This window comes from Drosophila arizonae, chromosome 5, assembly GCF_054131065.1.
Source record: "Drosophila arizonae isolate 15081-1271.41 chromosome 5, UAZ_ARI_1.0, whole genome shotgun sequence".
Classification (NCBI taxonomy): domain Eukaryota; kingdom Metazoa; phylum Arthropoda; class Insecta; order Diptera; family Drosophilidae; genus Drosophila; species Drosophila arizonae.
In genome coordinates, this window is record NC_142925.1 from 26,819,321 (window position 1) to 26,844,931 (window position 25,611).

A 25,611-nucleotide genomic window follows, 5' to 3' on the forward strand; every position below is an offset into this window, starting at 1 on the left:
CGAAAATAAAATCAAATAGCATATGCGAGCTCTGCTCTCAGTATACGCACACACTCGCAGTCACACTTGCGCTCACGCTCGCACTCGCACTCGCACCCACCCTCGCACTCGCACTCACGTTCGCACTCACACAATGAAGGCAATTGAGCAGAATCATTGCCGTTGGCAGTTTTCTTCTGAATGATTCAAGAGGAAGGCGGGCACACTTCAACAGGCGATAACAACAAAAACGACAACAAGAACAGTACGAAAAACGAAAAAGGCGATGACGACGGCGACGACGGCGACATTGACGTCGACGCTTCGCACACAACAAGTGGCAGCGGATACAACCATAGCTTCTGCTTCAGCGGGCGCTACGGCATTTATTCTGCTGCCCTTTTACATCGCATTCCACATCCTGAGATAGCGAAAGGCGCTTTGTGCGCGCTTCGTGCGCCGTTCTCAGCTATGTTTCAGTGCGAGATGAATTCTCGTGGATGATGGACGTGCGTTCGTGACCACGCTTTCAGTGCAGCAGCCGCTAGACACTTGTTGTATTGCACTTTACGAGTATATATTAATCGGTGCTCTCTTTGCCTATTGGAAAATGTAGTTACATGTAGTTAAATGGTTCGACAAGTGCATACATAATAAGTGCATGCCACAAGTTGAAGTTCAAACACACGACTCGAAAATATGTGACGGATGTAAGTATATATATGTATATATATATATATATATATATATATATATATATATATATATATATATATATATATATATATATATATATAATAAAAAATATAATATATATTTATATTTTTTATTCTTCAATATTTTGAAAGTGTATTCATCATTTTTAAAATCAATATCAGTCACCAATCAGAGACTACAAAATGTGAACGGAATTTTTTCCCCAACTTTAATGTTTGCTCTGAGTCTCTGGGGGTATGCTCTGTACATGTATTCTTTTTTAATGTCAACTTATTTGCATTAAAATACACAAATATGAATTGGTTTTTTTTTGTGTCTACGCATTTATGAAATACCCTATTTAGAGGCAGTGTCCACGTCCATTGCTTTAAGTTGAAGTTTATGTATTGAAGCACAGCTGAAACAATTCAAACACTTAATTACTTATTATCATATCTTAACTATCCGCAGGAACAGTTCAACACTTTCAAAACGCACCAATAACCCAGATATTGGTTGGTACAGTATCAACGCCTCAACAAAGACCGGCAAAATAAATCAATCAACAGGTAACTTCTTCTGCTCTTGTTCTGCGTTAATTCCCTTTCCACAAAAGAAGATATATATATATATATATATATATATATATATATATATATATATATATATATATATATATATATATATATATATATATATATATATATATGCATATATATATTTTTATACCCTGAACCCATTTTCAATGGGAAATCAGGGTATAATGGTTTTGTTAAAATGTATGTAACAGGGAGAAGGAGGCGTGGCAGACCCCAAAAAGTATATATATTCTTGATCAGGGCGACGAGCTGGGTCGATTTGGCCCTGTCCGTCTGTCTGTCTGTCCGTCTGTCCGTATGTTTGAACGCGTCGATTTCCGAAGATATAATTTTTTTTTAAATGACCGTATATACAGCGCGGACGTCGAGTTTGCTTTTAAAATTCGATAAATCATCCCGTTATGTTTTTATCGAGAATAAACATTCAAGTTCAAATCAGATGCCAATTTAGCTAATTGTGAATGATTTTTTATTTTCTTTAAATTTCTAAAATATTCAATATAATATGTAGATCGTATGCTGAAAGTTTCATCAAATTCCGTTCATTCATTTTATTATTCATTGTAAACATAATCCTTAATGCAGAGAAACTCTCTCGGATGAGACTAAACAAAGCACTGGCTGGGCTTTGTTTTTCGGTCGCAAGGCAGATAAGCGGGACCTTCTAGTACCGTCGCTCGTCGGGAGTGTGGGGGGGTTCTTTTCTGCCTTGCGATCAGAGTTCATAAATTTTAATTTTAAGATCCCTTGAGATACCTCGAGGTGGAGCTATACTCCACGAAAAAAAAACAATGATACTGAGGAAGTAGGGGGGGGACTGGCACAAATTTACAAGAACCCTGACACAACTAAGCGTGGCCATAGATGGCATTCGGCACACGCGCTCTTTACCCACCCAACCATAGTTTTTCTTAAATAATTTTAACAGAAAAACCCCAAAGAAGCTCCAACACTAACTAGCCTACCCCATTATTTCACCCTTCTTCCAGATTAACGACTCATATCATTCTTGTTTTCATTCCTATTATTCATAGTATTCATTTTCATTCATTTAAGTAACATCTAGACATTGGGATACTAAAATTACAATCTATTATTTTTCTTATACTAACAATGTTGTTATTATTTTACATTTTTATTTTACATTATTATTAGTTTTTTTTTTTTTTTTTTTTTTTTATGCTATTCTTTAAATGGTTCTATTTTCTATCGTAAATCTTTCTTGCTATTAAATCCTATTTACTTCTTTATTTATTTATTTCCTATTTATCTTTTCATATTTTTTTTTTTTTTTTTTTTTATTTACTTCGTGCTAAGTTTGTTTTATTTATTTTATTAATTTATTGAATTGTTCATTTTACTTAATTTTTATTTTTTTATTTATATATATATATTTATATATATTTAACTTATTAAATTTGGTTTATTTATCTACTTATTTATTTCTTTGTTTATTTTACCTCATTGTTTTTCGTTATTTTATAATTGAGGTGAAATCAACATTTAGTTTAATTAAATTTGAAATCGAATAGATATAAATATAAAATATAAAATATAAAATCTTAATATCTTTATTTAAAAAATGGGGTTACGAAAAAAAAATTATTTTAATTTAAAAAAAAAATATATGCTTTCTTTCATTATTGCATGCACTTATCTTCAAACATTTTATTATGAAATTTTTTTCTTATCTCTTGTTTTTTTTTTTTTTTTTTTTTTTTTTTTTTTTTTTTTTTATATATATTCCTTTTTAATAATTCATTAATTAAAAGAAAATATAATGGTTTGGATTGGGGGGAGTGGGAGTACAGGGTATCTTCCAGCACTTACATGATCTTTAGATTTTTTCACTCCAGCGATGAAAGGCCTTTCCTCGTGGTAGCTGTAGCGTGGCGTTGAGGTTACAAAAATAATATAGGGGCGGACATACACACAGTTTTTGTGTTTTTTTTTTTTTTTTTTTTTTTTTTTTTTTTTTTTTTTTTTACCTCTACATTTTTATACTTCTTTTTATATTTATATCTATTCAAATTATTATTATTTTTTTTTTTCTTACTTTTTCGATTTTTTTTTTTTAACAAAAAATATTTTTTTTCTTTTATTTTTGGTTATACATTTATATATAATTTCTTTTACTATTTCTTTAACTTCATGTTTTTTTTTCTTTTTGCTTTTAGTATTTTATACTTTGTTATGTGTATATATGCATCTATATATATATATATATATGCATATATATGATAAATTTTATTATTTCATTATTATGTAATTGGATTTTTTTTTTTTTTTTTTTTTATGTCGTCGTATTATTTTTTCTATTTTCATGCTAGTTTTAATTTTACATTTTACTTTTAAATTTGGGGTGAACTATTTTAGTTGCTAGTAACAAAATTTTTACAGTGTACGTCACATATGTAATTGAGGTGTGTTTTTTGTTCTTTTTTTTTTTCGTTTAGTTGATTATGGTAGAACTAGAGTTTTTTGTTCTTGGCTGTGTAAAGTTTTTTTCTTTTTTCACTTTTAGATTTTCGCGGCTTAGAGTTTTTGGGGTTAAAAGTTTTATATGTTTATATGTCACTATGCCACTATTCGATTTATGGGCCACTATTCAATTTTGTGTTTCCCCCGCCTGCTGTTGAAGTTCCTCCAGCCTTTTGATAAAGTTGCTCCGATCGATCTTGATGGGGCAAAAAAATTTAAAACAGAGCCCGTGTCTAGGGCAGGCTTTGCTATATTGCCGTGCCCAAATTTGACACGGGCGTCAAGAAAATTTAGTTTGGCTGCGCTAGAGAAAATGATTGTTTTATTTAGCTAATATGCCACAATATGCCAATCTTCGTACCTTTTTTTTTAAATTATTGTAGCGCACGTGTTCCTCGCCATATATGTATATATATTATATATATATATGGACTTATTGTAAAGTCGCAACGTGGAGTTCTAGAAAAAAGGGCTGAATTTTTTACTTTTTCGGCTTATATAGCTTTGGGCAGATAAAAGCTTAAAGGTTTTATTGCTCCTAAAGTTGGCTGCACTAATATTTGTCGCTGCAGAATTCGCACAGCGCGACACGATCAGCTGTTGCGCGTGCGCGACAACTTTTTCGGCCCCCACCGAAAGCTCTCAATGCAGCTCTGCATGCAATGAAAGGGTTCAGTGTACCTTTCCAAAGCTTTTGCAAGCGCGCGTACTTTTTGAACATATACTTTAGCTATTTTTTTATTTACCCTTTATTTTTTTGTTTGGCTTGCGACCATTACACCACCCGATAATATACCACCGTTAGACGGAATATTAGCGGGAATATGTTCGGATGTCTATTGCTTAATGTCTTTGGCTAAATTACGCGTTACCATACGCGAACTACCTGGAATTGCTGATGTGGAAGCTGGTTTCGGGTCAGGTGATCAGTTGCCAATAACCAACTTAATTGACCTTGGGTCCAATGTAGACTGACATTCCGGACATTCTTGCTTATTTTCTAGCCACTGTTCTAGACATAACTTATGAAAATTGTGCTTACAAGGGGTACAATAACATTGCTGGGTATTGCTCATCCCTTGGCTGCAAAGACTACACAAACTAACAGTTTTCTCTACTGTGCGCATATCTTGAGGACTTCTTGAAATAGGCATTTTGTATCGAACTATTTTATGATTTGCTAATAAATGTGACAAGTTTGGGTTGATATAATGGGGAAGGTAGCTAGGTTTTGTGCTGTTGTGTGCTGTGTTCTTGCTATATTATACAATTAGGGGAAACAATGGATTTTGGGCTATTGCTACTAAAGCTGGTTATAGAGTATTGCTATGCAAAAGCTAACTAAAGTGTGAGTGTTCGGCAAGGATACGCCAATGCAGCATATACACAAGTTCCAGACAACACTATCCACATTAGCAACTTCTGTCATAACAACATCTACTGGCCAGACGGGTATGAGTTTATATTGCACCCAGATTTATCTCATTTGGCTCTGCAACAACTACCAGAGAACAATCAGTATTGATATCCGAGCTGAGCCCAATATACAATATTCTGGAATCGTATCTGATAATTTTACAAAACACAATTAAAATAATATCTAGATGAAATAACAACTATACGAAAACAAACGAGCAAACATGGTGATTCAGGTGTTATTATAAGTTGAATTTATCTATTCCGGGTTTCTCGGTCTGAGATTCAGCTCGAATCTTTCAGCTTCGTAGTCCCTATTAAGAATTGATTTGACTCATCTGTCACAGTTGCGATAGGCCGACCAAGCAAGTCCAATCTATTTCAGCACTCTGGACACTGAGTTTTTCAACCATCACCAAAATGGGTGTTTCAAACAGCCAACTCTTTCTCTGCGAATAGAGAAAAGACCGTGTTGATTATTTGAACATTAAAAATGGGACTCTGAAAGCGTGATGCCTATAAAGCTGCATACTTTCATGCCCCACGTTGGGCGCCAAAAATTTATGTAAACATAATCTTTCAGGCCCCACGTTGGGCGCCAAAAATTTATGTAAACATAATCCTTAATGCAGAGAAACTCTCTCGGATGAGACTAAACAAAGCACTGGCTGGGCTTTGTTTTTCGGTCGCAAGGCAGATAAGCGGGACCTTCTAGTACCGTCGCTCGTCGGGAGTGTGGGGGGGTTCTTTTCTGCCTTGCGATCAGAGTTCATAAATTTTAATTTTAAGATCCCTTGAGATACCTCGAGGTGGAGCTATACTCCACGAAAAAAAAACAATGATACTGAGGAAGTAGGGGGGGGACTGGCACAAATTTACAAGAACCCTGACACAACTAAGCGTGGCCATAGATGGCATTCGGCACACGCGCTCTTTACCCACCCAACCATAGTTTTTCTTAAATAATTTTAACAGAAAAACCCCAAAGAAGCTCCAACACTAACTAGCCTACCCCATTATTTCACCCTTCTTCCAGATTAACGACTCATATCATTCTTGTTTTCATTCCTATTATTCATAGTATTCATTTTCATTCATTTAAGTAACATCTAGACATTGGGATACTAAAATTACAATCTATTATTTTTCTTATACTAACAATGTTGTTATTATTTTACATTTTTATTTTACATTATTATTAGTTTTTTTTTTTTTTTTTTTTTTTTTATGCTATTCTTTAAATGGTTCTATTTTCTATCGTAAATCTTTCTTGCTATTAAATCCTATTTACTTCTTTATTTATTTATTTCCTATTTATCTTTTCATATTTTTTTTTTTTTTTTTTTTTTATTTACTTCGTGCTAAGTTTGTTTTATTTATTTTATTAATTTATTGAATTGTTCATTTTACTTAATTTTTATTTTTTTATTTATATATATATATTTATATATATTTAACTTATTAAATTTGGTTTATTTATCTACTTATTTATTTCTTTGTTTATTTTACCTCATTGTTTTTCGTTATTTTATAATTGAGGTGAAATCAACATTTAGTTTAATTAAATTTGAAATCGAATAGATATAAATATAAAATATAAAATATAAAATCTTAATATCTTTATTTAAAAAATGGGGTTACGAAAAAAAATTATTTTAATTTAAAAAAAAAATATATGCTTTCTTTCATTATTGCATGCACTTATCTTCAAACATTTTATTATGAAATTTTTTTCTTATCTCTTGTTTTTTTTTTTTTTTTTTTTTTTTTTTTTTTTTTTTTTTTATATATATTCCTTTTTAATAATTCATTAATTAAAAGAAAATATAATGGTTTGGATTGGGGGGAGTGGGAGTACAGGGTATCTTCCAGCACTTACATGATCTTTAGATTTTTTCACTCCAGCGATGAAAGGCCTTTCCTCGTGGTAGCTGTAGCGTGGCGTTGAGGTTACAAAAATAATATAGGGGCGGACATACACACAGTTTTTGTGTTTTTTTTTTTTTTTTTTTTTTTTTTTTTTTTTTTTTTTACCTCTACATTTTTATACTTCTTTTTATATTTATATCTATTCAAATTATTATTATTTTTTTTTTTCTTACTTTTTCGATTTTTTTTTTTTAACAAAAAATATTTTTTTTCTTTTATTTTTGGTTATACATTTATATATAATTTCTTTTACTATTTCTTTAACTTCATGTTTTTTTTCTTTTTGCTTTTAGTATTTTATACTTTGTTATGTGTATATATGCATCTATATATATATATATATATGCATATATATGATAAATTTTATTATTTCATTATTATGTAATTGGATTTTTTTTTTTTTTTTTTTTTATGTCGTCGTATTATTTTTTCTATTTTCATGCTAGTTTTAATTTTACATTTTACTTTTAAATTTGGGGTGAACTATTTTAGTTGCTAGTAACAACATTTTTACAGTGTACGTCACATATGTAATTGAGGTGTGTTTTTTGTTCTTTTTTTTTTTCGTTTAGTTGATTATGGTAGAACTAGAGTTTTTTGTTCTTGGCTGTGTAAAGTTTTTTTCTTTTTTCACTTTTAGATTTTCGCGGCTTAGAGTTTTTGGGGTTAAAAGTTTTATATGTTTATATGTCACGATGCCACTATTCGATTTATGGGCCACTATTCAATTTTGTGTTTCCCCCGCCTGCTGTTGAAGTTCCTCCAGCCTTTTGATAAAGTTGCTCCGATCGATCTTGATGGGGCAAAAAAATTTAAAACAGAGCCCGTGTCTAGGGCAGGCTTTGCTATATTGCCGTGCCCAAATTTGACACGGGCGTCAAGAAAATTTAGTTTGGCTGCGCTAGAGAAAATGATTGTTTTATTTAGCTAATATGCCACAATATGCCAATCTTCGTACCTTTTTTTTTAAATTATTGTAGCGCACGTGTTCCTCGCCATATATGTATATATATTATATATATATATGGACTTATTGTAAAGTCGCAACGTGGAGTTCTAGAAAAAAGGGCTGAATTTTTTACTTTTTCGGCTTATATAGCTTTGGGCAGATAAAAGCTTAAAGGTTTTATTGCTCCTAAAGTTGGCTGCACTAATATTTGTCGCTGCAGAATTCGCACAGCGCGACACGATCAGCTGTTGCGCGTGCGCGACAACTTTTTCGGCCCCCACCGAAAGCTCTCAATGCAGCTCTGCATGCAATGAAAGGGTTCAGTGTACCTTTCCAAAGCTTTTGCAAGCGCGCGTACTTTTTGAACATATACTTTAGCTATTTTTTTATTTACCCTTTATTTTTTTGTTTGGCTTGCGACCATTACATCATTATTTCAAATTAATAAAAAATCATCAAATATTTGGCCAAGTAACAAACGCACGTGCAGCAGCTACAACAGCATATACATACGTGTGCACACATACATTCAAACTTCTTCTAGAACATTCTTTGAATCACATCAGCTGTTAGTTTCGTTTAGTTTTGGTAGATGGCGCTGCAACAGTGAATCTATTTGAGTTTTGCCAGCACCGTTTTCAGAGGTGAGGTGGTGTGTGTTAGTGGCATGACGCTCGATCGAGAAGTCGCGGTTCGAATCCCGGGCGATGCAACTGATGTTAATTTTTATAATTGTTTCAAAATATTTTTATATTTTATTAAATGAGTTTTGTATTTTATTTATATTTTTAAATACATCGAAATTGAAATTTCATCCATACTAAATGGTCATTTTTATTTGTTGTGTTCAAGGTAGTATTTAGTCGAGCACTCTCGACTAGGTTTTTCTTACTTGTTATTATTATTTTTATTTTATTTCATTTTATTTTTTAAATAAATTTATACATATATACCTGTCCTACTTATTCATTAAAGTACATGCCTAATTAGCGAATTTCCAGGTGCAATTATTTGTACTTACTGTACAGGTAATAGAACACGGTACACATGGCCTAAAGATCGCCGTGTCGAGGTGTTTCAATGTCGCACTCGCACACACTAGTTGGGGTTTAATTCAAATTGATTTGAAAAATCTGAAAAATGTTCACAATTTAAATAGAGTTGCGTGATAGAGCTCAGAAAATGCGCGGATGAGCTAAGTTGTATGCAATGAACACAAGCTTTACAAGCTACGTCTTTAATCGCAGCGTAAGTCGTTTCTGCGATGATATAGAAATGTTCAACTATACCCTCAACCATAAATTTTTATTATGAAATCGAAAAACCATATATGTCTTTAGAGACAGTACAAGATATTCGACTTGGCTTCGTTTTCGGTTATTTTCTTTGTCACTATATCTCGATTTCAGCGATAATGGGTAAACAGTAGAAATGATTTTGCTGTAACAGCTACATAAAGTATTAGTATTATTAATGCTTCGTCTATGATATTGTTTTCGAGTGAAAACAAACTTTGTCCTTATTTATTTTCATGACCTTCATTTAAGTCGATTCGCCCAAATTTATAGATGCTTCGAACGAAAGCTCGGCCAGGGTATTGCCTAGTCGGCCACAGCCGAACAGTGCACTTACGTTCTTTCTCATCAACCTCTGAGTCGTGAACCAAGGGCACACGCGACGTATGCGCAATGTAAGCTTTGTATAAATTAAATTTTATTTACAATTGAAATTGATGAATAAAAATAAGGTTGCCGGCGTGATATAAATGCACGCCTCTCATCCTTGTATCACTGAATCTGAAAATGCGTTCTAAACATTTTAAAATCTGCATATATTTTCTATTGCTATACCGGTTATAATATTCTTTCCCACGCCCGAAAAGAATCGCATGCCCATTGCTAATAAATAAAAAAAAAATAATAATATAAGACACTTTCCAATTGCATTCATTTAAAAAGCCGCGGGCTGTCTGAAATGCCCTACGACAAACACGCGCGAAAATCTAAAACAATTAAAAAAAAAAAATGAAACAAAAAATAAATAATACTAGTAACAGCAAAACAAAAACAAAAATCGTTAAAATAGCGCCAAGCGACACGCCAACGAATTTAGTTTGAGTTCAGAGCCCCGACTCGACGGAGGAGTCCCAATCAGTAAAAATCACATCGCCGTCCCGATAAGCATAAAAAGAGACCAATTTAAGATGTTTGCTAACCGAGAGATAGTATAAGAACACACGCGAAGCGGAAACAACTTCAGAATCTTGAACATACTATTTATAAAACTATATCAAGACCGCAACGGTAAGAATAGGTAATATGGAGGTCTCTGTCCCATTCCCAAATTCCCATTTACTTTGGAAGATATAATAGTTAAATATACAGAAGAGGCATAAACATGACCTGGATATATACATTTGTATGTAGTATAAAAAGATGCTATAGGTATAGCGTATAATTCTATATATAGGATAATCTCTCATACTATATTTTAAATCGGACCAATTCTGTGACTTGGCCATATGCTGATTTGGACCTTAAATTCAATGTAAGTTCACTAAGTAGGAGTTAATGAGATAACGATGACCATGATGATGATAATAATGAGAAAAATATCATTGCTGCAGGTGGTTCGACTTTTGAACTTTTGGTTTCATTGAATCAATTCAGTAATACTAAAAAGATAGCATTTCACATCAAACAAGTTTAGTGAAGCTGCCGAGCGGGCGAATCATTTTCCATCTGTCTCTCAATTATGACAGCGCTTTGATTTAATTGACTGCAAGCTAATTCAATTTTGGGAAAGTCGCACCCAGCAGCTCTTAACTCTGTTAAATGTCGAATGCGGAGTTTTGAATTTGGCAAACTAGAACCAACTTTTTTAGGCAGCGCCTTCCTCTCATCGCGGAGGGCTCTTAATAGTCGTGGGCGTGTATGGGTGTGAGCCACTGTGGGCGGGTACTGGGTGGATGGGGTCCTCTAAACGAATTACATGTAGAATTCAATTTGCATTTGCGCCGTGCGGCTCGCATTACGAAGAGCTTCTAAATTGAAAAGACGAGAAAGAATTTAAAACTGGAGGAGCAAATTAAATAGAAATTTAAATTTGGGCACAATGCCTCACGACTGCATGCATACATATTTGAATAGGAATTATATTTGCATTATTGTGCGAAATGCTAGCACTGGGGAAATCATTTTCGATTCATCCGACTGCTGCGCAGCAATTAAATTATAATAATACAAAAACAAAACCGAGCCATATAATTTTGTTTAATTAGAAGAAATCATTGGGGCGGAGTACAAGGCAGGCCAATGATATCTAATGCGTATCCCAAGCAGCTTACATTTCTGATTACATTTTAAAGACAATCCTCTTATATTGGAATCTGATAAGACGCAATGCTTCGTTCGTTCGTTCGTTTACCCCAGCAATAAGCGGCTAGCGACGCAATGCAATCATCGACTGATGCGGGCAACGATGGCACACGTAAATACCCAGCACAGCAACAGCATAGCCAGACGCAATCAGCAGCAGGAGCAGCAGCAGGAGCAGCAGCGGGAGCTCGAGCAGAGGGCGCGGCAGCAGCAGAAGCAGACGCAACCACCAATCAGACGACGTCCTTTACCATAAATGACAACAGTCAGCCTACCAGTCTGCCGAGCAAAAATCCGTTTAAACAACAGTTGGACAGCTATCAACAAAATGGCAACATGGACACAGAGTGTGGCATTATGGGCACTGGCGGAGCTGTTGGCAGAGAGAGCCAAGAAAGTCAATCTTACGGAGCCCACAAGCTAGGCAGCAGTCACCCGCCGCCGGATCAATATCGACAGGAGGATCCACGTGCAGCAGGGACCTGGTCAGCCGCCAAGTCATGGATGGTCAGCTGGCGTGGCTCCAACCGGCTCGTCCTGGTCATCGTGGCCATAGCTCTGCTGCTCGACAATATGCTACTAACAACTGTGGGTAAGTAAGGCATGCTCTATACCTTAATTATACATTTATAAATACATACATAAATAAATTCTACTTACATAAGTACATATATATGTATGTACATAAATTGTAAAGCTGGCAGACTTCTGCCCATTAGCCCATTAGAATTTCATAGCCACTTATCCTGGCAGCCACTTGACAATCACCTGCAACGCAATCAACTGGAAAATTATTCACTTCCATTCCGTGATACGTTTTTATCTCCGCTTTACCCATAAAATTACCACAATGCGGCACTTAAGCTAATGAATCTTTCCATGGTGTCAGTCATTCAACAAACAGTCCGCCTTGAGTTCATCAATCCAGCTGTCATTGAATGCTGTTGAGCGATGCCTGGGGATTGTGACTAGCATTTGGGATTTGGTGTTATGCATCGCGTTTTCTGATCAATTATACCCATATCATTGAGTGGAATGAAAACGGTTGCCATAATTCACAATGGTAATTTACAGGCGCTAAACGGACTCACTTAATCTATCGATATATATCTATCGATATGTATATATGTATATTTGAATTTCAAGCAGTCCCAAACTGATTCTGCAAAATAAATTCTCCAATCCGCAGCCACAGCTAAAAACAACAACAACAACAACAACAAGAACAACAGTTCATCAATTGTTCGAGTACCATTACTCGATAGCAATGTACATTGCTCGTCACAATTAAGAGCCGACACAGACAGAGAAGGATTGGGATTGGGATTGGGATTGGGATTGGAATTGGAATGAGGACGGGGCTGGGGATGGGGGCGGGGGGGGGGGGGGGGGGGGGGGAATCAGTGAGAAGCAAATAAGGGAAAGGGACTCTTAAAGTGCGGACAGTCAATTAAATAGACACGCGACCACAGCTACTTCTGCGTGTGACACTAAACCAACCAAGGGAGACGGTCGCTGGGGGCAAAGGAGAGCGGACAACGAACAACGAACAACTCAAGTGCTTATGTCAAGTGTCTGGACAAACACGTGGACATCAAGTGGACGATGGACGGTGGACGGTGGACGGTGGACGGTGGACGGTGGATGAATCGCAGGAGTACGCCAGTCTGGGCAGTATTTGCTGCGGCTGACAACACAAAAAGCGATTGAAGCTCCGTATTTTTCTTATTGTTAAATGTTCATGAATGTATATCAACAAGTAGGGGTTGCACCCAACCGAAGACAAATAGCTAGACGAATGCGGCACTTAAGCAACTTGTTGATAGATACGGAAGTGAATGTCAAAGCAAAAGTAGAAAAATGTTCAGAGAGCGCACAAAAGTCACAAAAGTAAATTGACTCAACCCTCTCTAGCACAGAGCCCTTAGCTCCTGTTCTGCTGCCCACTTCTCTCCTCTCCCATAACATTCTATCCTCTTTTAGTTTCCTCTGTCTCCCCTGTGCTTTCAGTTACATCAAATCAAAGTTAGCTCTGAATGTTGGATGGCAAGGGGTGCACAGTGTTGAGTTGAGTGCTGTCTCGGGGAGAGGCAGAATGGGGAAGGTTACGGTAAATATGCTTTTAGCGTTTGACTTGAGGCATTTCCACTTAAGTGCTTTCACTCCGCCGTTAAAGGTGTCGAAGTGAAAATTGCGAGAAATACACGGTTATTACATTTGATCTTCGGCAATGAGCATAAAATTCTCATAAATTTGATTAAGCTGCGAATAGGACTTCCCGAGCACAGGGCTTCGCACGAGCATGTGATTAGGCCAGCGGCTTGATTTATGCCCGGGTCGGACAGAGACGGAGCGTTATCTGTAAGTGGGGCAGCTGACAGTGTTAAGCCGACTGTACTAGACGATAAGATACCTCGCACGCAATTCACGGCCAGCGAAAGACCTTTTATACTCTACGGATGTAGAAGATATTTTATTAATATACATCATCATAGAAAATAATTAATGCTTAGTGCATATATATAATTATATGTGACAAGCTATTCCGAAGTTCAAACATGTTTCTTACATAATTATGTTCGTCAATTATCAACACGCATCTCCGTTAATCTTGGCCTGTTTTTTCGGGGAATCGTTGCTCTCCAGGGGATCCTCCGACCGATGTTTGGTGGGCGTGGTACCCAATGACCGTGCTTTTAAGCCACTATCACTACTCCCTGGCGTTGGACTGAGCAAATCATAAGAGCAATCAGGCTCATTTCTTGTGAGAGAAGTGCTGCGTGCGAAGGGAAAATAGTCATTAAGCTGACGCTTTATAGCATCCTTATTAATGGTGTTCTCCCATATCTGCTTCTGTATTATGTTGCTGTAGCGCGCTTCGAAGCTGTGCTGATGGCGCAACAGATTCGAAGTATTGCGCGAACTCCTGCTTGGCTCCACTTGTTTCGCTTCGATGCTCTGCTGCACTCCATTCTGTCGACTGCAGGCGGACGTCCTGCCCGAGGACTCGTCACCAGTTGACATTTGTCAGTCCTACTAATTACCGGAAAATTAAACACAGAAACAATATTGCTTTGCCGGAATAGCAAGAGGCTCTGCTACCCTTGCCGAGCCGAGAAAATCCTTGCAACCTGCCTCGTCCGCTTCTGAAACGCGAGTAAGTCACGGCATGCGGTCGCCATTCGCCATTCCTGCCAGGCCGCTTGTTTTGCTGCGCATTTTCCTTCCCAAACTGGCGAAAACTCAAATGTCAGGCACAAAGTTTTGTTTAGCTGTGCTACGCTGTAATTGCGAGCGTGCCTTTTGTCTTTTAGAGCTTTGCCGTGCGGAAAAAGTTGTGCGAGGTCTTTAGGGCATACGGCAATACGGCGATACATCCTCCTCCGTCGACCAAGCCCATTATGGCGACAGGATATCGCCAGTCAAAGCTCACGACGCCACTGTGGTAAAGTTACTTCACGAATATCCAAATTGCGGCAAAAGGTAAAGCGCAGGTGTGCTAGGTGTCGCCTGTGGCCTTGCATGACGTTCGTCGGGCCAGCACTGTCTGCCTCTTAGCCTTCATATATCAAATTCAGTTCGATTTGTGAATGCGGCCGATTATAAAGGTGTATCATATTTTTATTATGTCAATAATTGATTTATGGCCATATGCGTATGGGCGATGGCTGCTTTACAAAGAATTCATTCACTATGTAGTAGGCGACGCCACCAATTAGATCATATCGAAACTTTAAGTTGCTAAATTCATTTTCTTCGACTAAATTCTTTGCATTCATGCGGACAGGTGCACGCTGCACAAAACCAATATACTCTTTTATAGTAATGATAATATTAATTTTGTTTTAAGTGCATATATATGTAAATACAAAGCAAATAAAACAACTCCAATCTTGCAAGACAACAGCAAAGCAAGCCCAAACTACACTCGTTAGGGAAAACTCAGACTTGTCGGCGTGATTTAAAAATAGCGCTCTCTATGACAGCAAACAAAGGAAACGGAAGTAAACAAAGTCAGAGGACTTGTTTTGTCGCTCACTAATCCTTGACATACGATGTCAGCAGTTGAATGCTACTAATTATGTAAGACATTAAGTCGGTATTCAAGGATACTTACGGAATTCGCAATACCCAGAAATATTCTTGGAGGCCAATCAAAAATGACAAACTGACAAATGGAGAGTTTAACGTTGACTTTATTGGGAATGCAGAATCGGTGCTTAGAAGCACAGTTCACTCAGGCTCGCGCTAAGGGCGTCCTCATTGGCTGCCGTTGCGGAAAGGAGCAAGCCCTTCTTCGGCAAGCTGGGCATGAAGATGTGCAACTGCTTGCGGCTCTCGTGCTGGCTGCCGCTGAAGTCCCGACTGCTGTGGGGCGGCGTACGTGCGGCGTCTACGGCTGACGGAGCAGCAGCGCCGTTGTATAATCTCACGGCAGACAGTTGGCCGGCCATGCGTCGCGCAGTGCCGGGGCTCTTGCTGAGCGCACAGAGATCAATGTTGCGCGGCGGACGGTTGAAGCGGACGGGGACGCCCTCCTTGTTGAAGACGATGGTTATGGGCTTAGCATTGGAGGGGCTGCAGCTCATCACTGGGTGCTTTGCTGCGGTCGGCTTACGAGGAATTTCCCGCTGTGTAATGCTGCGCTTCAGGCCCATAGCTCGATGACCCTGCCGACTAATCCGCTGACTGCCTGGAAGCGCTGCACGGTTAATGATGCCACTGTCGGGCAGCGGCGTAGAGCTCTTTACAATGTCTGCTCTCCCCGCCAAATCGAGCCAGTTGATCACACGCTCAGCCAGACGTTCCTCCGGATTGGCAGGATGAGCTATTGCATGCAGCGCATCCTGCAGAGAACTACGGCGTGAGTGCGAGTTAGAACTGTGATCCGTTAGATGGTTCAGCTGATAGCCCTTGCCGCTGCTTAGCACCCAGGCGCGGCGCCTAGCGTGCCGTCTGCTGTGCAGCGCACTGAATGCAGATTGAACCTTGTTAGTCCCTGCCGCAGGCGCCTGACTAGCTTGGAGCTGCTGCTGGTGATGATGCTGCTGCTGGTGCTGCAAGGTGAGCTTAGTGGCGCCTAGCAGGAGGTACTCATCCAGTGTATAATCAGTACCATACTCTAAGGCTGTTGGCTTTCCGTGAAAGTCGCTAAAGTCACTTTCATAGCTGACGCCTGCCCGTGGTGGATTCGCTCTATTAATATTTAACAGGTTGGGTATTCATTTCACTTACCACCTCGTTTTGCGCTTTGTCTCTGTTGCTCGCGCGGCTCATAGTCGAGTATAAAGTGGCGTCTGTGGCTGCGCCCCGTGTCCCCGATCCGCTCCAACCAAACAGAACGCACAAACAATGGTCGACTGGCCGACTCCCAAATGGAGCGTGCTGGCTCCCTCATGGTATAGCCCCTTCTCTCTCTTTTGCATGGGCTAAGCCCCTTCCCACTTGACAATTAAATTCAACAAAAAACCAAAATGTCCTTGTTGCTGCCGCAGTTCCTGTCGCTGTCTATGTCGCACGCCTGCCTACACTGCCAGCTGTTGTCTCACTGCTGTTGCTGTTACTGTCGTTGCTGTGGCTGTGTCTAAGGCTGTTTGCTTGGCGACGCCGCCGCAAAAAACTTTCCTGTCACTAGGGATGGTCGATAGTCATTGAATGGATAATCTGCAGAGTATATGTTTGGTTATCCCAAGTCGCCTCGTCCCGCATTGGCGGAGACATTTATAAGTATTTTCTTTTGTCGGAGGTGGACTCAAAAATGACTTGAGGGCACACTCTTTAGTAGCTAGGAAAGTGAGCAGGCGTAAAAGAGCTAAGATATATCGACAATACCTTTTTACTATTGGGCTTTCGGCAAGATTATATATGATTCACATTTCACTCAGCCAGCCCCTGGTCCTTGATGTTTTCGTTTGTTTGTCTCGGCTCCCCTCACGCGGCATTCTGTTTTGACTTTGCCCTGCGACTTAAGCGTGTTCGACACGCGAAATGCAGCCCACACAGCCGATGCCCAATCTCCAATCGCCTGTTTTCATTCCTCTGCTCCATTAACCGTTCGTCTGCTTCTGTTGCCTTTAGACATTTGTATGTCTGAGGCTCGGGATAGTTGAATAATTGCATTGTAGGACCCGGAGGACCCGGTGGCACCAGAGCTATACGGAATGTTTTTCTTTGCGTTGAAATGGCTTGCTGAATGATTTATGGTGAATTTTAAGTAGTAGGCCCCATGAAAAGAAGAACAGCATTCATTATATATTGGGAGTGGTACTATATGGCAGACCAATTATATTTTCAAAACTTGTGGCGAATTTCCTCTCTGTCTTGAAGTCAACGAGATACACGTATGGGAGCTGTCTGAATTACCGTTATGCTACATTTACGGTTATGCATGTCAAATAAGGCATTAGTTCTGCACGCCAGGAAATTTATTGGCGCCCAAAAAACACCACACGAGACTAAGACAGTTTCAGAATAATGTAGTGGGTGCTACAGGCCGCCTAATTATAACCCTATGTAAGTCACATCACACTGATCATAAGACAAGTGCAAATTCTGCCCCATCGTGTATTTGCACACCAGTGCATGTTCAATTAAAACGATTACTGAATAAGTAATGAGTAATGAGTAATGCGTAGTGAGTAAGAGCGACAGCTCTATCCGGAAAGTTGGTAGCATATCAAATTGATTGGTTCAACTGCTAACCAGCTATCGTCGAGCACACCGCAGTGCTGTCTGTGCGCTATCCGCAAACTCTGGCAGCAACAACACTTCAAAATAAACAATAACGACCCTTGGCATCAGCAATCGGCCAGAACTTACCAACTTGCAAGTCAAATTGAAACATGCCCCTACACCTGGCCCTATGTGAAGTGACGCTGGCTCGCATTATGCCAGCAAATGCAATTACGGTAGCGAAACGAGCATTGGGAGCCCGATTTCAATGTGGAACGTATCCCGCTGTCTCCGGGTGTTGATAATAAATATAAACATAGTCGAAACATGCAATAAACTAGTAGGGCATGAGCGCAGGCACGGGCAGGATTGGGGGCGGGGACAGACATCCAAGTGCCTCCTAGGGGAGCGGAGGAATAGAAGGGCGGGCATGCCAACAGAGGTCTACACTCGCATGCTTCCGGTTACATGCAGCGAGTGTGAAATGTGTGCAACCTTTGTTGGCATGGCCGAATAACTCAATTAGGGGAAGCAATCTGCTCCCTGCAAAGATGCCTAGAAGCCATTATAACTTTCTGCAGGAACAATTTTACGCGGCCTCTAAATGCAATTAGAGGAACGGCTGGAGAAAATTGCTTTCGTTGCGTCAACTAACGGCTGGCCGTTAGGCTAATTGTACGTAAATTCTTTGTTGCAACTCAATTACAAAACCATTACCCGACTCCTTCTGTTTTATAGTGCCCATCATACCCGAGTTCTTATACGACATACGACATCCGGACGCACCTCTCGACAGCTACCCGCGCACTCCTCTCACCCTCAACACGCCTCCCCCGCCCACGACCTGTCCATGTAAGGACGGTGCGAATGATGAGACGGCCCCGGTAGAGATTGTCACGCCAAGCGCCGAAGGTAGATACAATATAATCAAATGTTAGATTCACTCAGATGCCAAACAGTCGATGTCTTCCATAGACAATGAAACGTATTATCGTGAGCTGGAGGAACGGCATAATGAATTGGTCGGCGAAACGGTTGAGGTAGGTCTCCTTTTTGCATCTAAGGCGATTGTGCAATTGCTGGTTAATCCAATTGTGGGACCCCTGACCCATCGGTGAGTACTTAATCGTTTATTAAATAAATAATGCTCAATAAATCGCTATAAGCCTAAAAAACATCCTATCTCCAATTACAGCATCGGCTACAGCATACCAATGTTTGCCGGCTTCGTAATAATGTTCCTCTCTACGTTGAGTAAGTGCTCAATTAGAATCTTTGACTGAATCTGTAATATCTGTAATATGTTGCTTTCTTCATTCTAGTCTTTGCCTTTGGGCGTTCATATCTGGTTCTATTCATCGCTCGAGCCCTTCAGGGCATTGGCTCATCGTGTTCCTCCGTTTCTGGCATGGGAATGCTCGCAGATCGCTTTACAGACGACAAAGAACGCGGTAATGCCATGGGCATCGCCCTAGGTGGACTCGCACTTGGTGTCCTCATTGGACCGCCCTTCGGAGGCGTTATGTACGAGTTTGTCGGCAAGTCGGCGCCGTTTCTAGTGCTGGCTGCTTTGGCCCTGGGCGATGGATTACTGCAGCTGTTCATGTTGCAGCCATCCATTCAGAAGGCCGAGTCAGAGGAGCCACCATCTCTGAAAAGTTTAATAAGCGATCCATACATCCTGATAGCTGCTGGGGCCATAACTTTTGCTAACATGGGCATTGCCATGCTAGAGCCGTCCTTACCATTGTGGATGGTTGACAACATGGGGGCAACACGCTGGGAGCAGGGCGTGGCGTTTCTGCCCGCTTCTATTAGCTATTTGATTGGCACAAATCTGTTTGGGCCACTTGGACATAAGATTGGACGATGGTTTGCGGCCTGCCTGGGCCTGGTTATCATTGGCGCTTGCTTAATATTTGTATGTATCTTCTCTAGTCTCCTAGACTCCCTTTTCAATGGCTTCCTCTGCAGATTCCCATGGCTACCTCTATTACACACCTGATTATTCCCAATGCCGGCCTTGGCTTTGCTATCGGCATGGTTGACTCATCGATGATGCCCGAACTGGGCTACCTTGTGGATATTCGCCACTCGGCTGTTTACGGCAGCGTCTATGCCCTGGGCGATGTTGCCTTTTGCGTTGGCTTTGCGGTCGGCCCGGCTCTATCGGGATCCCTTGTAAAGAGTATTGGGTTCGAGTGGATGTTGTTCGGCATTGCCATACTCTGTTTCTTATATGCACCGCTATTGACGCTTCTCAAGAACCCACCAACCAGCGATGAAAAGAAGGTGCGTATGGCTAGAGAGGCTGCTGCAGCTGCGGCTCAAGCCGTTCTCGATGATTCAAAAGCAAAAGAAATTCCATTTTGCCCATCCATTAACACTTCAGTCGATGTGAAAGGCAAATCGAATGAGGCGTTTGAAAGTGAACGATTATGATTACTTTATTCTTTTCTGTTCTAAGACTCTTTATATTAACTGATATGATTATTTTGTAAACGTTTTCATATTTTCTGTATATTGTACACCTATTTACATCAGTATTTACATTAGTCCTTGTTTTGGTTGCTAAGTTCGTACAAATAAACTTTAATTTATACAGTTGCCCCCAGTTTTATAAACGAAATTTAAGAATAATAATTAACAAGAACTCATCCCCTAACCGTTACAGTCGTTAATATATGGACGCGATCGCTCTCAGGTACGTTATGTAACCTATCAAAACTACGACGACGACGAATAATCGACCAATTTAGTTAAATAATATAACTCCTCGGCAATGTCATTAAAAAATGACAAAAAAAAAAAAAAAAAAAAAAAAAAGATGAAACTACTAAAGCAGAACAAAGAAACGCAAACAACAAAAAATTAAAGGCAAAAGGAAAATTCAACCAATAATATCAGTAATATCATATGAGCTCAAGTAATCTGTTATAATTGTTTAGAGTAAAAAGTTGCACATGTACGCTTCAAGTTAAACGCTATGCTTATAATATCTACATATATGAAAAAACCGTTATGAAAAACACGCATTCAGATATTGATATTTATTATATTCAGACAAAAATAATGAACACTCTATGTATATTAAGGAAAAGAAGAAAATTAATGTTAAATAAGAAAATATTTAAGAAGTATTTATGATGGAGGAACACACTTTTTAGGCCAGCGAAATTGTTTGAAATAGATAAGTTCGAGAGCCGAATAGATATATTGAGTTTGTCAACGATTTGAGTGAACTTTTGAATACTGTAAAAAACATAAATATAATTGTTATAGTGGTGAAGAAACCAGCATTGAGCACACGTTACACAGCAAAGCAGAGAAGTTGTTTAGCTACTTGCTTTCACTACGCATAAGTACATTTTACTCCCAGAATGGAAGGTATTTGCTTGCACAAAGTGGCCATAATTGCATTTGTTCAGTGTGGACTATCACTCAGTTTTAAAAAGAATTAGACCGAATTCGGATACCGAAAATATTTATTATTTTAAAAAAGAGTACTAAGGAATTGGATACGAAGTTGGCAACTGACTTCCGACAACAAAAGCAATATTGAGTCACGGACCAATGAAGCTCATTTGAACACTTAAGGCTGTTAGAAGGTCAATATAACTGTACTGTACAGTGTACACACTCTAAAAACACACACAGAGATGACAGTTATGCTGACGTTGCAACAGTCGCAAATATTCACTTCATCGATTATCCGTTATCGACTATCGGCATAGACACTGATGTTGACATTGTAGGGCTTTGGCAACTGCTCACCCGACCGGCAACTGTTGCCGCCGTCGTGAAGTGGACTCCTTATTGCTGGCGAGGGATTGCGAACACGCACCTTATTCATGAAGAACTGCAAATCCTCGTCTGCCGGCTTCGATGTCGTTATCCGAATGGGCATATTATTTATTCGTGCGTATATGGGCTGGTTAGTGCTAACGGGCAGGCCGTTTACGTGCAAATTAAGTAACTTGCGCTCGTTCAGATGACTCGCCGAAAAACCTCTTACGCTGCAGTTGCTGCCACTTCCGACGACGGTGGCATTGTAATTATTGGAGCTATCCGAGCTGCGCCGTTCCAATTTTCTCGATGGACCTCTTTGGTCCGTCTGAGAACTTAATGTCGTTTTTGAGCGCTGAAATGTTGTCAGATTCCGTGTGCAGCTTTGCAGTCGCTTAGCGCGAGCTGCCTGCGCTCTCGAATGATTTAGAAGGCATGGGGCCATTCCTGGCAAACGATCCGTCGAAGCTCGCCTCGGCACTTGTGGCGTCATACCAACGGCCGAAGAGACTGATGTTGGCATGGAAATGGCACGCATTGGCTGATGCTTCTGTCTACTATCAGAGCGGCAACGGTCCCATTCGCATTCCCTCCTCCTCTCCTCTAGCCCCAGAGCACTGCGTCCTGCACGCTCCAATTCTAGTTGCTGGAGTCTCTCACGATCCAGCTGTCTGTCCAACTCTGCTAAGCGCTCACATTTTTGTTTACACACTCTCACAGGCGAGGTGTCCTGCACCACACGTTTTCCCTCTGACTGCAGCTGGAGTCGCTCAGTCTTAGGCACATTGTACTGGCCACTGCCTTGCACCCAGGCTTCGGGCAGACTGAACTTGGACAGTCGCTTGTCAATGATAAAACTACCCGAGCAGCGAGGCGCTGATTGCAAGTTAGGGGTGATCGTAGGACTGTCAGTATTGTTACGCAGACACGCATCGGTTTGAATATTAATTTTTAGGCTCTTTGTCAGCTCTGCCTCAGAATCAAGTCCATTTATATTTATGTTGATCGCACAGCCACTGCAAGTGCTAGCGCTGCGCCTCGGTGCCAGCTGAAAAGTAGATGTAGAAGAATTTTTTGCGGGGCCTCTAACACTGCAAACGGAAGCACTTCTACCAATGGCCCCTCCGCCAACTCTGTGGGTGACACTATTTGTATGGGTGGAGGTTTGTTTTAAACTGGTGACGCTTTGGCCTCGAAGGACCGTCTGATACTCGTCTCGATTGCAGCAGGACCGCAGCAGTGGCTGAGTACGCACAGAAGACTTAGGCCCAGAAGGTACAATAGGTTCCACTACGTCGCGAACTCTGTTCGGTTGCGTTGGAAAACATTTGAAATCGTGAAGAAAATTACGACGTCGATACTCAGAAAACGCACTCGAATGGGTCGCTGCAGCTGCCCTTGTTTCATGATTCTTGGCATTAAACTTTGGATTTTGGTAATATGTCTCAAAAGTATGTGGCTTTGATTGGATCGATTGGCTCGTCTGAGCCCGTTGATAGTTCTGAACTGGATATGCGGGTCGATCAGCGTAACGAAAGTTATACGATTGAATTTTAAATGGGTCGTTGTAAAAAATCTCCGCAGACGGACGGCGTGAGTAACCGGTACTGAGAGCACCTGTCAATTGGAAGGCTTTGGAAATTTATTCATTCAATAAAAAAAAATTAAATTGATATATGCATTAATATATGCATATATAAAATGTGAAGAGTATAACTTATGTACTCACACTGACAGAGACTCATTATATGCAAGAAATTTAGTACTTTCCAGGGACTTGGGCCAAAGTGGTACAAAATAGTATTGCGCTGCATTCATCTAGATTTTCGAAAATATTGCTCATGTCCAAAATGAAAATTTTGTCAATGAAGGCTTTTCAAAATGATTTTGGTCTGGTTTGTTGAGTTATCGTAGCGCACATTAGAACTACATATTTAAGCAACAGGGTGCCAATTTGTGCAGCATTTGGGTCGTAAAGGGCCAGCCTTCTTTAAGCAAATCAATTTAAAATACATTATTAATACGACAAGAGTTTAGAATTGTTTTTCGCGTCGTTTATATTATTATAGCTAACTACTATATGAAAATACCTAATATATTATAAACATAGCCTAACGTTAAATGCATAAATATATAAATATAGACAAATATAGTTATATCTGACAAAATAAGGGAACTACATAGAAGTCGAACTGTATCGAGTGTTTTTGCATTGATCAATCTTAGTTTTAGTGGATGTACATATGCGCGTACAAATGATAATCCTTTATAATTTCATTTATTTGTTATCTTTAAAAGATTGAGTGAATCAAACCGGATATTGACGCGAGTCACTTGAATGGCTGCAAGTTTCTCCACGCGTTGTAAGCCATATTAAAGGCTACGTAAAATCCATATATTTTAAACCGTAAAATTGCCATCCAATGGGCATGTTATCAACATTTTTACGCGCATACAACATGTAAATTTGATCGCGAACGAAATTAACAGTATACATAAGTAATTGTCTTAAATAGTTCACGCAGTGAAAAGAACTTGAAAGCATATATGTATGTTTATTTAATCGCAGGTATACAATGAGATTACAATTCAATTCAGAAAATTGTAAAAATGCGAAGCTGAAATACTTGCTGATTATAGTTGTTTTACTGTTCACGATATTTATACTAACAAATACAACATAAAATAATCAACTAACATATTAAATATCAATTGTCTATCTATTACATGCTAGATGCATATGAATATACTACGACAAACATGTTTTTGAAGAATTGCAAAATGCAATCATGCACTCACCATACATTATTACTAACAATATGAATTCTCCAATACACACATATACTTATTAAATGATGTAGTACAAAAGCATTGTGCAGGGTAATACGCAACTAACTATCAAATCAATATTAGTTCAGTTTCGATTTGGCAATTGTGCGTGTTAAAAAAGCCTTCTTGAATACTTGTGAATTAGACAATATAGTATAAGACATAAAACATATAACTTAAAACATAAAACGTATACCGATATGAAACCGTTGTAATATTGATATTATATAGATAAATACATTTACTGCATCGCATAAGATAAAAGCTGGTATGGGGTCAAATAAACTATGATACAAGTAGCATAATATAATATCGGCAGCAATATATCACGTTTTGTGCACATTAATGATACATACTATGATAAATGTGTAGACATATTTATTATAACCGCACACATATACTCTCTTTAAAGGGTTTATAATTTTAAAGCTTAATTCGAGCATATTAATTGGAATGTAGAGATTCAAATATAGCTACTGCAAATACGCGTACTTACTATATTATATTACATTAAATTATATAACTATATTAAATACTCAAACTATCTATTAATATCCAAACCATGTTGCATGAAAAAACCTGACTTGGAATTTTCGTAAAGAAAAAAATTATTTCAATAAGTATTAAAATGGGAAATACATATAATATACCACTTATATATGCCATCTATATTAGACATTCGATCAATATAATGTAAGCAAAATAATTGAAAACTTCTAAGGTATTATTAAACTATCAAAACTTCGTTACGTTACACTTTATTCTAACAGAAATATTAAATACATGAAACAAGATGTAATTGAAGTTGTTGGTGAATAAACAAGCTAAATCAAAAACAAAAGGAATCTTGTAAAAATTTATATATTTTCAATATTTTGTAGAATATATATATTTATAT

The 25,611-nt window shown here is 38.8% G+C and overlaps 4 protein-coding genes across 10 annotated transcripts; 1 reads left to right on the forward strand and 3 right to left on the reverse strand.

Annotated features, from left to right (window-relative positions):
* Positions 1 to 315: 315 nt before the first annotated feature.
* Positions 316 to 22,090, forward strand: Vmat (Vesicular monoamine transporter). Of its 6 annotated transcripts, XM_089470433.1 has the most exons (9): positions 319 to 689; positions 1,147 to 1,244; positions 11,481 to 12,018; positions 18,837 to 19,010; positions 19,074 to 19,212; positions 19,294 to 19,352; positions 19,421 to 20,019; positions 20,073 to 20,390; positions 20,773 to 22,090. In XM_089470433.1, the coding sequence occupies exons 3-9, from the start codon at positions 11,502 to 11,504 to the stop codon at positions 20,842 to 20,844; spliced, it is 1,878 nt and encodes a 625-aa protein (XP_089326559.1). In that variant the 5' UTR covers positions 319 to 689; positions 1,147 to 1,244; positions 11,481 to 11,501; the 3' UTR covers positions 20,845 to 22,090. The 6 variants fall into 6 exon arrangements, with proteins under 6 accessions (XP_089326557.1, XP_089326556.1, XP_089326559.1 ...); XM_089470431.1 differs by lacking the exon at positions 20,773 to 22,090 and having other exon boundaries at positions 316 to 689; positions 11,417 to 12,018; positions 20,073 to 20,705; XM_089470430.1 differs by lacking the exon at positions 20,773 to 22,090 and having other exon boundaries at positions 317 to 689; positions 20,073 to 20,705.
* LOC108615621 (uncharacterized) lies at positions 13,871 to 15,238 on the reverse strand. Its single transcript, XM_018010249.2, has one exon. It carries the CDS (start codon positions 14,448 to 14,450, stop codon positions 14,016 to 14,018), a length of 435 nt encoding a protein of 144 aa, XP_017865738.1. The 5' UTR covers positions 14,451 to 15,238; the 3' UTR covers positions 13,871 to 14,015.
* Positions 15,603 to 17,783, reverse strand: LOC108615617 (uncharacterized). Its single transcript, XM_089470442.1, has 3 exons — positions 17,259 to 17,783; positions 16,662 to 17,090; positions 15,603 to 16,602 (listed from the first exon to the last, which is right to left on the reverse strand). Exons 2-3 carry the CDS (start codon positions 16,822 to 16,824, stop codon positions 15,647 to 15,649), a joined length of 1,119 nt encoding a protein of 372 aa, XP_089326568.1. The 5' UTR covers positions 16,825 to 17,090; positions 17,259 to 17,783; the 3' UTR covers positions 15,603 to 15,646.
* On the reverse strand, positions 21,566 to 23,755 carry LOC108615610 (uncharacterized). 2 transcript variants are annotated; one of them, XM_018010226.2, is made up of 2 exons: positions 23,614 to 23,755; positions 21,566 to 23,516 (listed from the first exon to the last, which is right to left on the reverse strand). In XM_018010226.2, exons 1-2 carry the CDS (start codon positions 23,696 to 23,698, stop codon positions 21,814 to 21,816), a joined length of 1,788 nt encoding a protein of 595 aa, XP_017865715.1. In that variant the 5' UTR covers positions 23,699 to 23,755; the 3' UTR covers positions 21,566 to 21,813. The 2 variants fall into 2 exon arrangements, with proteins under 2 accessions (XP_017865715.1, XP_017865717.1); XM_018010228.2 differs by having other exon boundaries at positions 21,566 to 23,501; positions 23,614 to 23,752.
* Positions 23,756 to 25,611: the final 1,856 nt, after the last annotated feature.

What these genes read in the sequence shown, in the direction of transcription:
- Vmat (XM_089470431.1), top strand. Translation starts at nt 11,502, where the DNA reads ATGCAATCATCGACTGATGCGGGCAACGATGGCACACGTAAATACCCA. An exon ending in TATGCTACTAACAACTGTGG is followed by an intron (nt 12,019 to 18,836) that starts GTAAGTAAGGCA and finishes TCTGTTTTATAG; the next exon opens with TGCCCATCATACCCGAGTTC. An exon ending in TTGGCGCTTGCTTAATATTT is followed by an intron (nt 20,020 to 20,072) that starts GTATGTATCTTC and finishes CTTCCTCTGCAG; the next exon opens with ATTCCCATGGCTACCTCTAT.
- LOC108615621 (XM_018010249.2), bottom strand. Translation starts at nt 14,450, where the DNA reads ATGTCAACTGGTGACGAGTCCTCGGGCAGGACGTCCGCCTGCAGTCGA.
- LOC108615617 (XM_089470442.1), bottom strand. Translation starts at nt 16,824, where the DNA reads ATGAGGGAGCCAGCACGCTCCATTTGGGAGTCGGCCAGTCGACCATTG. An exon ending in ACAAAGCGCAAAACGAGGTG is followed by an intron (nt 16,603 to 16,661) that starts GTAAGTGAAATG and finishes CACCACGGGCAG; the next exon opens with GCGTCAGCTATGAAAGTGAC.
- LOC108615610 (XM_018010226.2), bottom strand. Translation starts at nt 23,698, where the DNA reads ATGCAGCGCAATACTATTTTGTACCACTTTGGCCCAAGTCCCTGGAAA. An exon ending in TATAATGAGTCTCTGTCAGT is followed by an intron (nt 23,517 to 23,613) that starts GTGAGTACATAA and finishes AAATTTCCAAAG; the next exon opens with CCTTCCAATTGACAGGTGCT.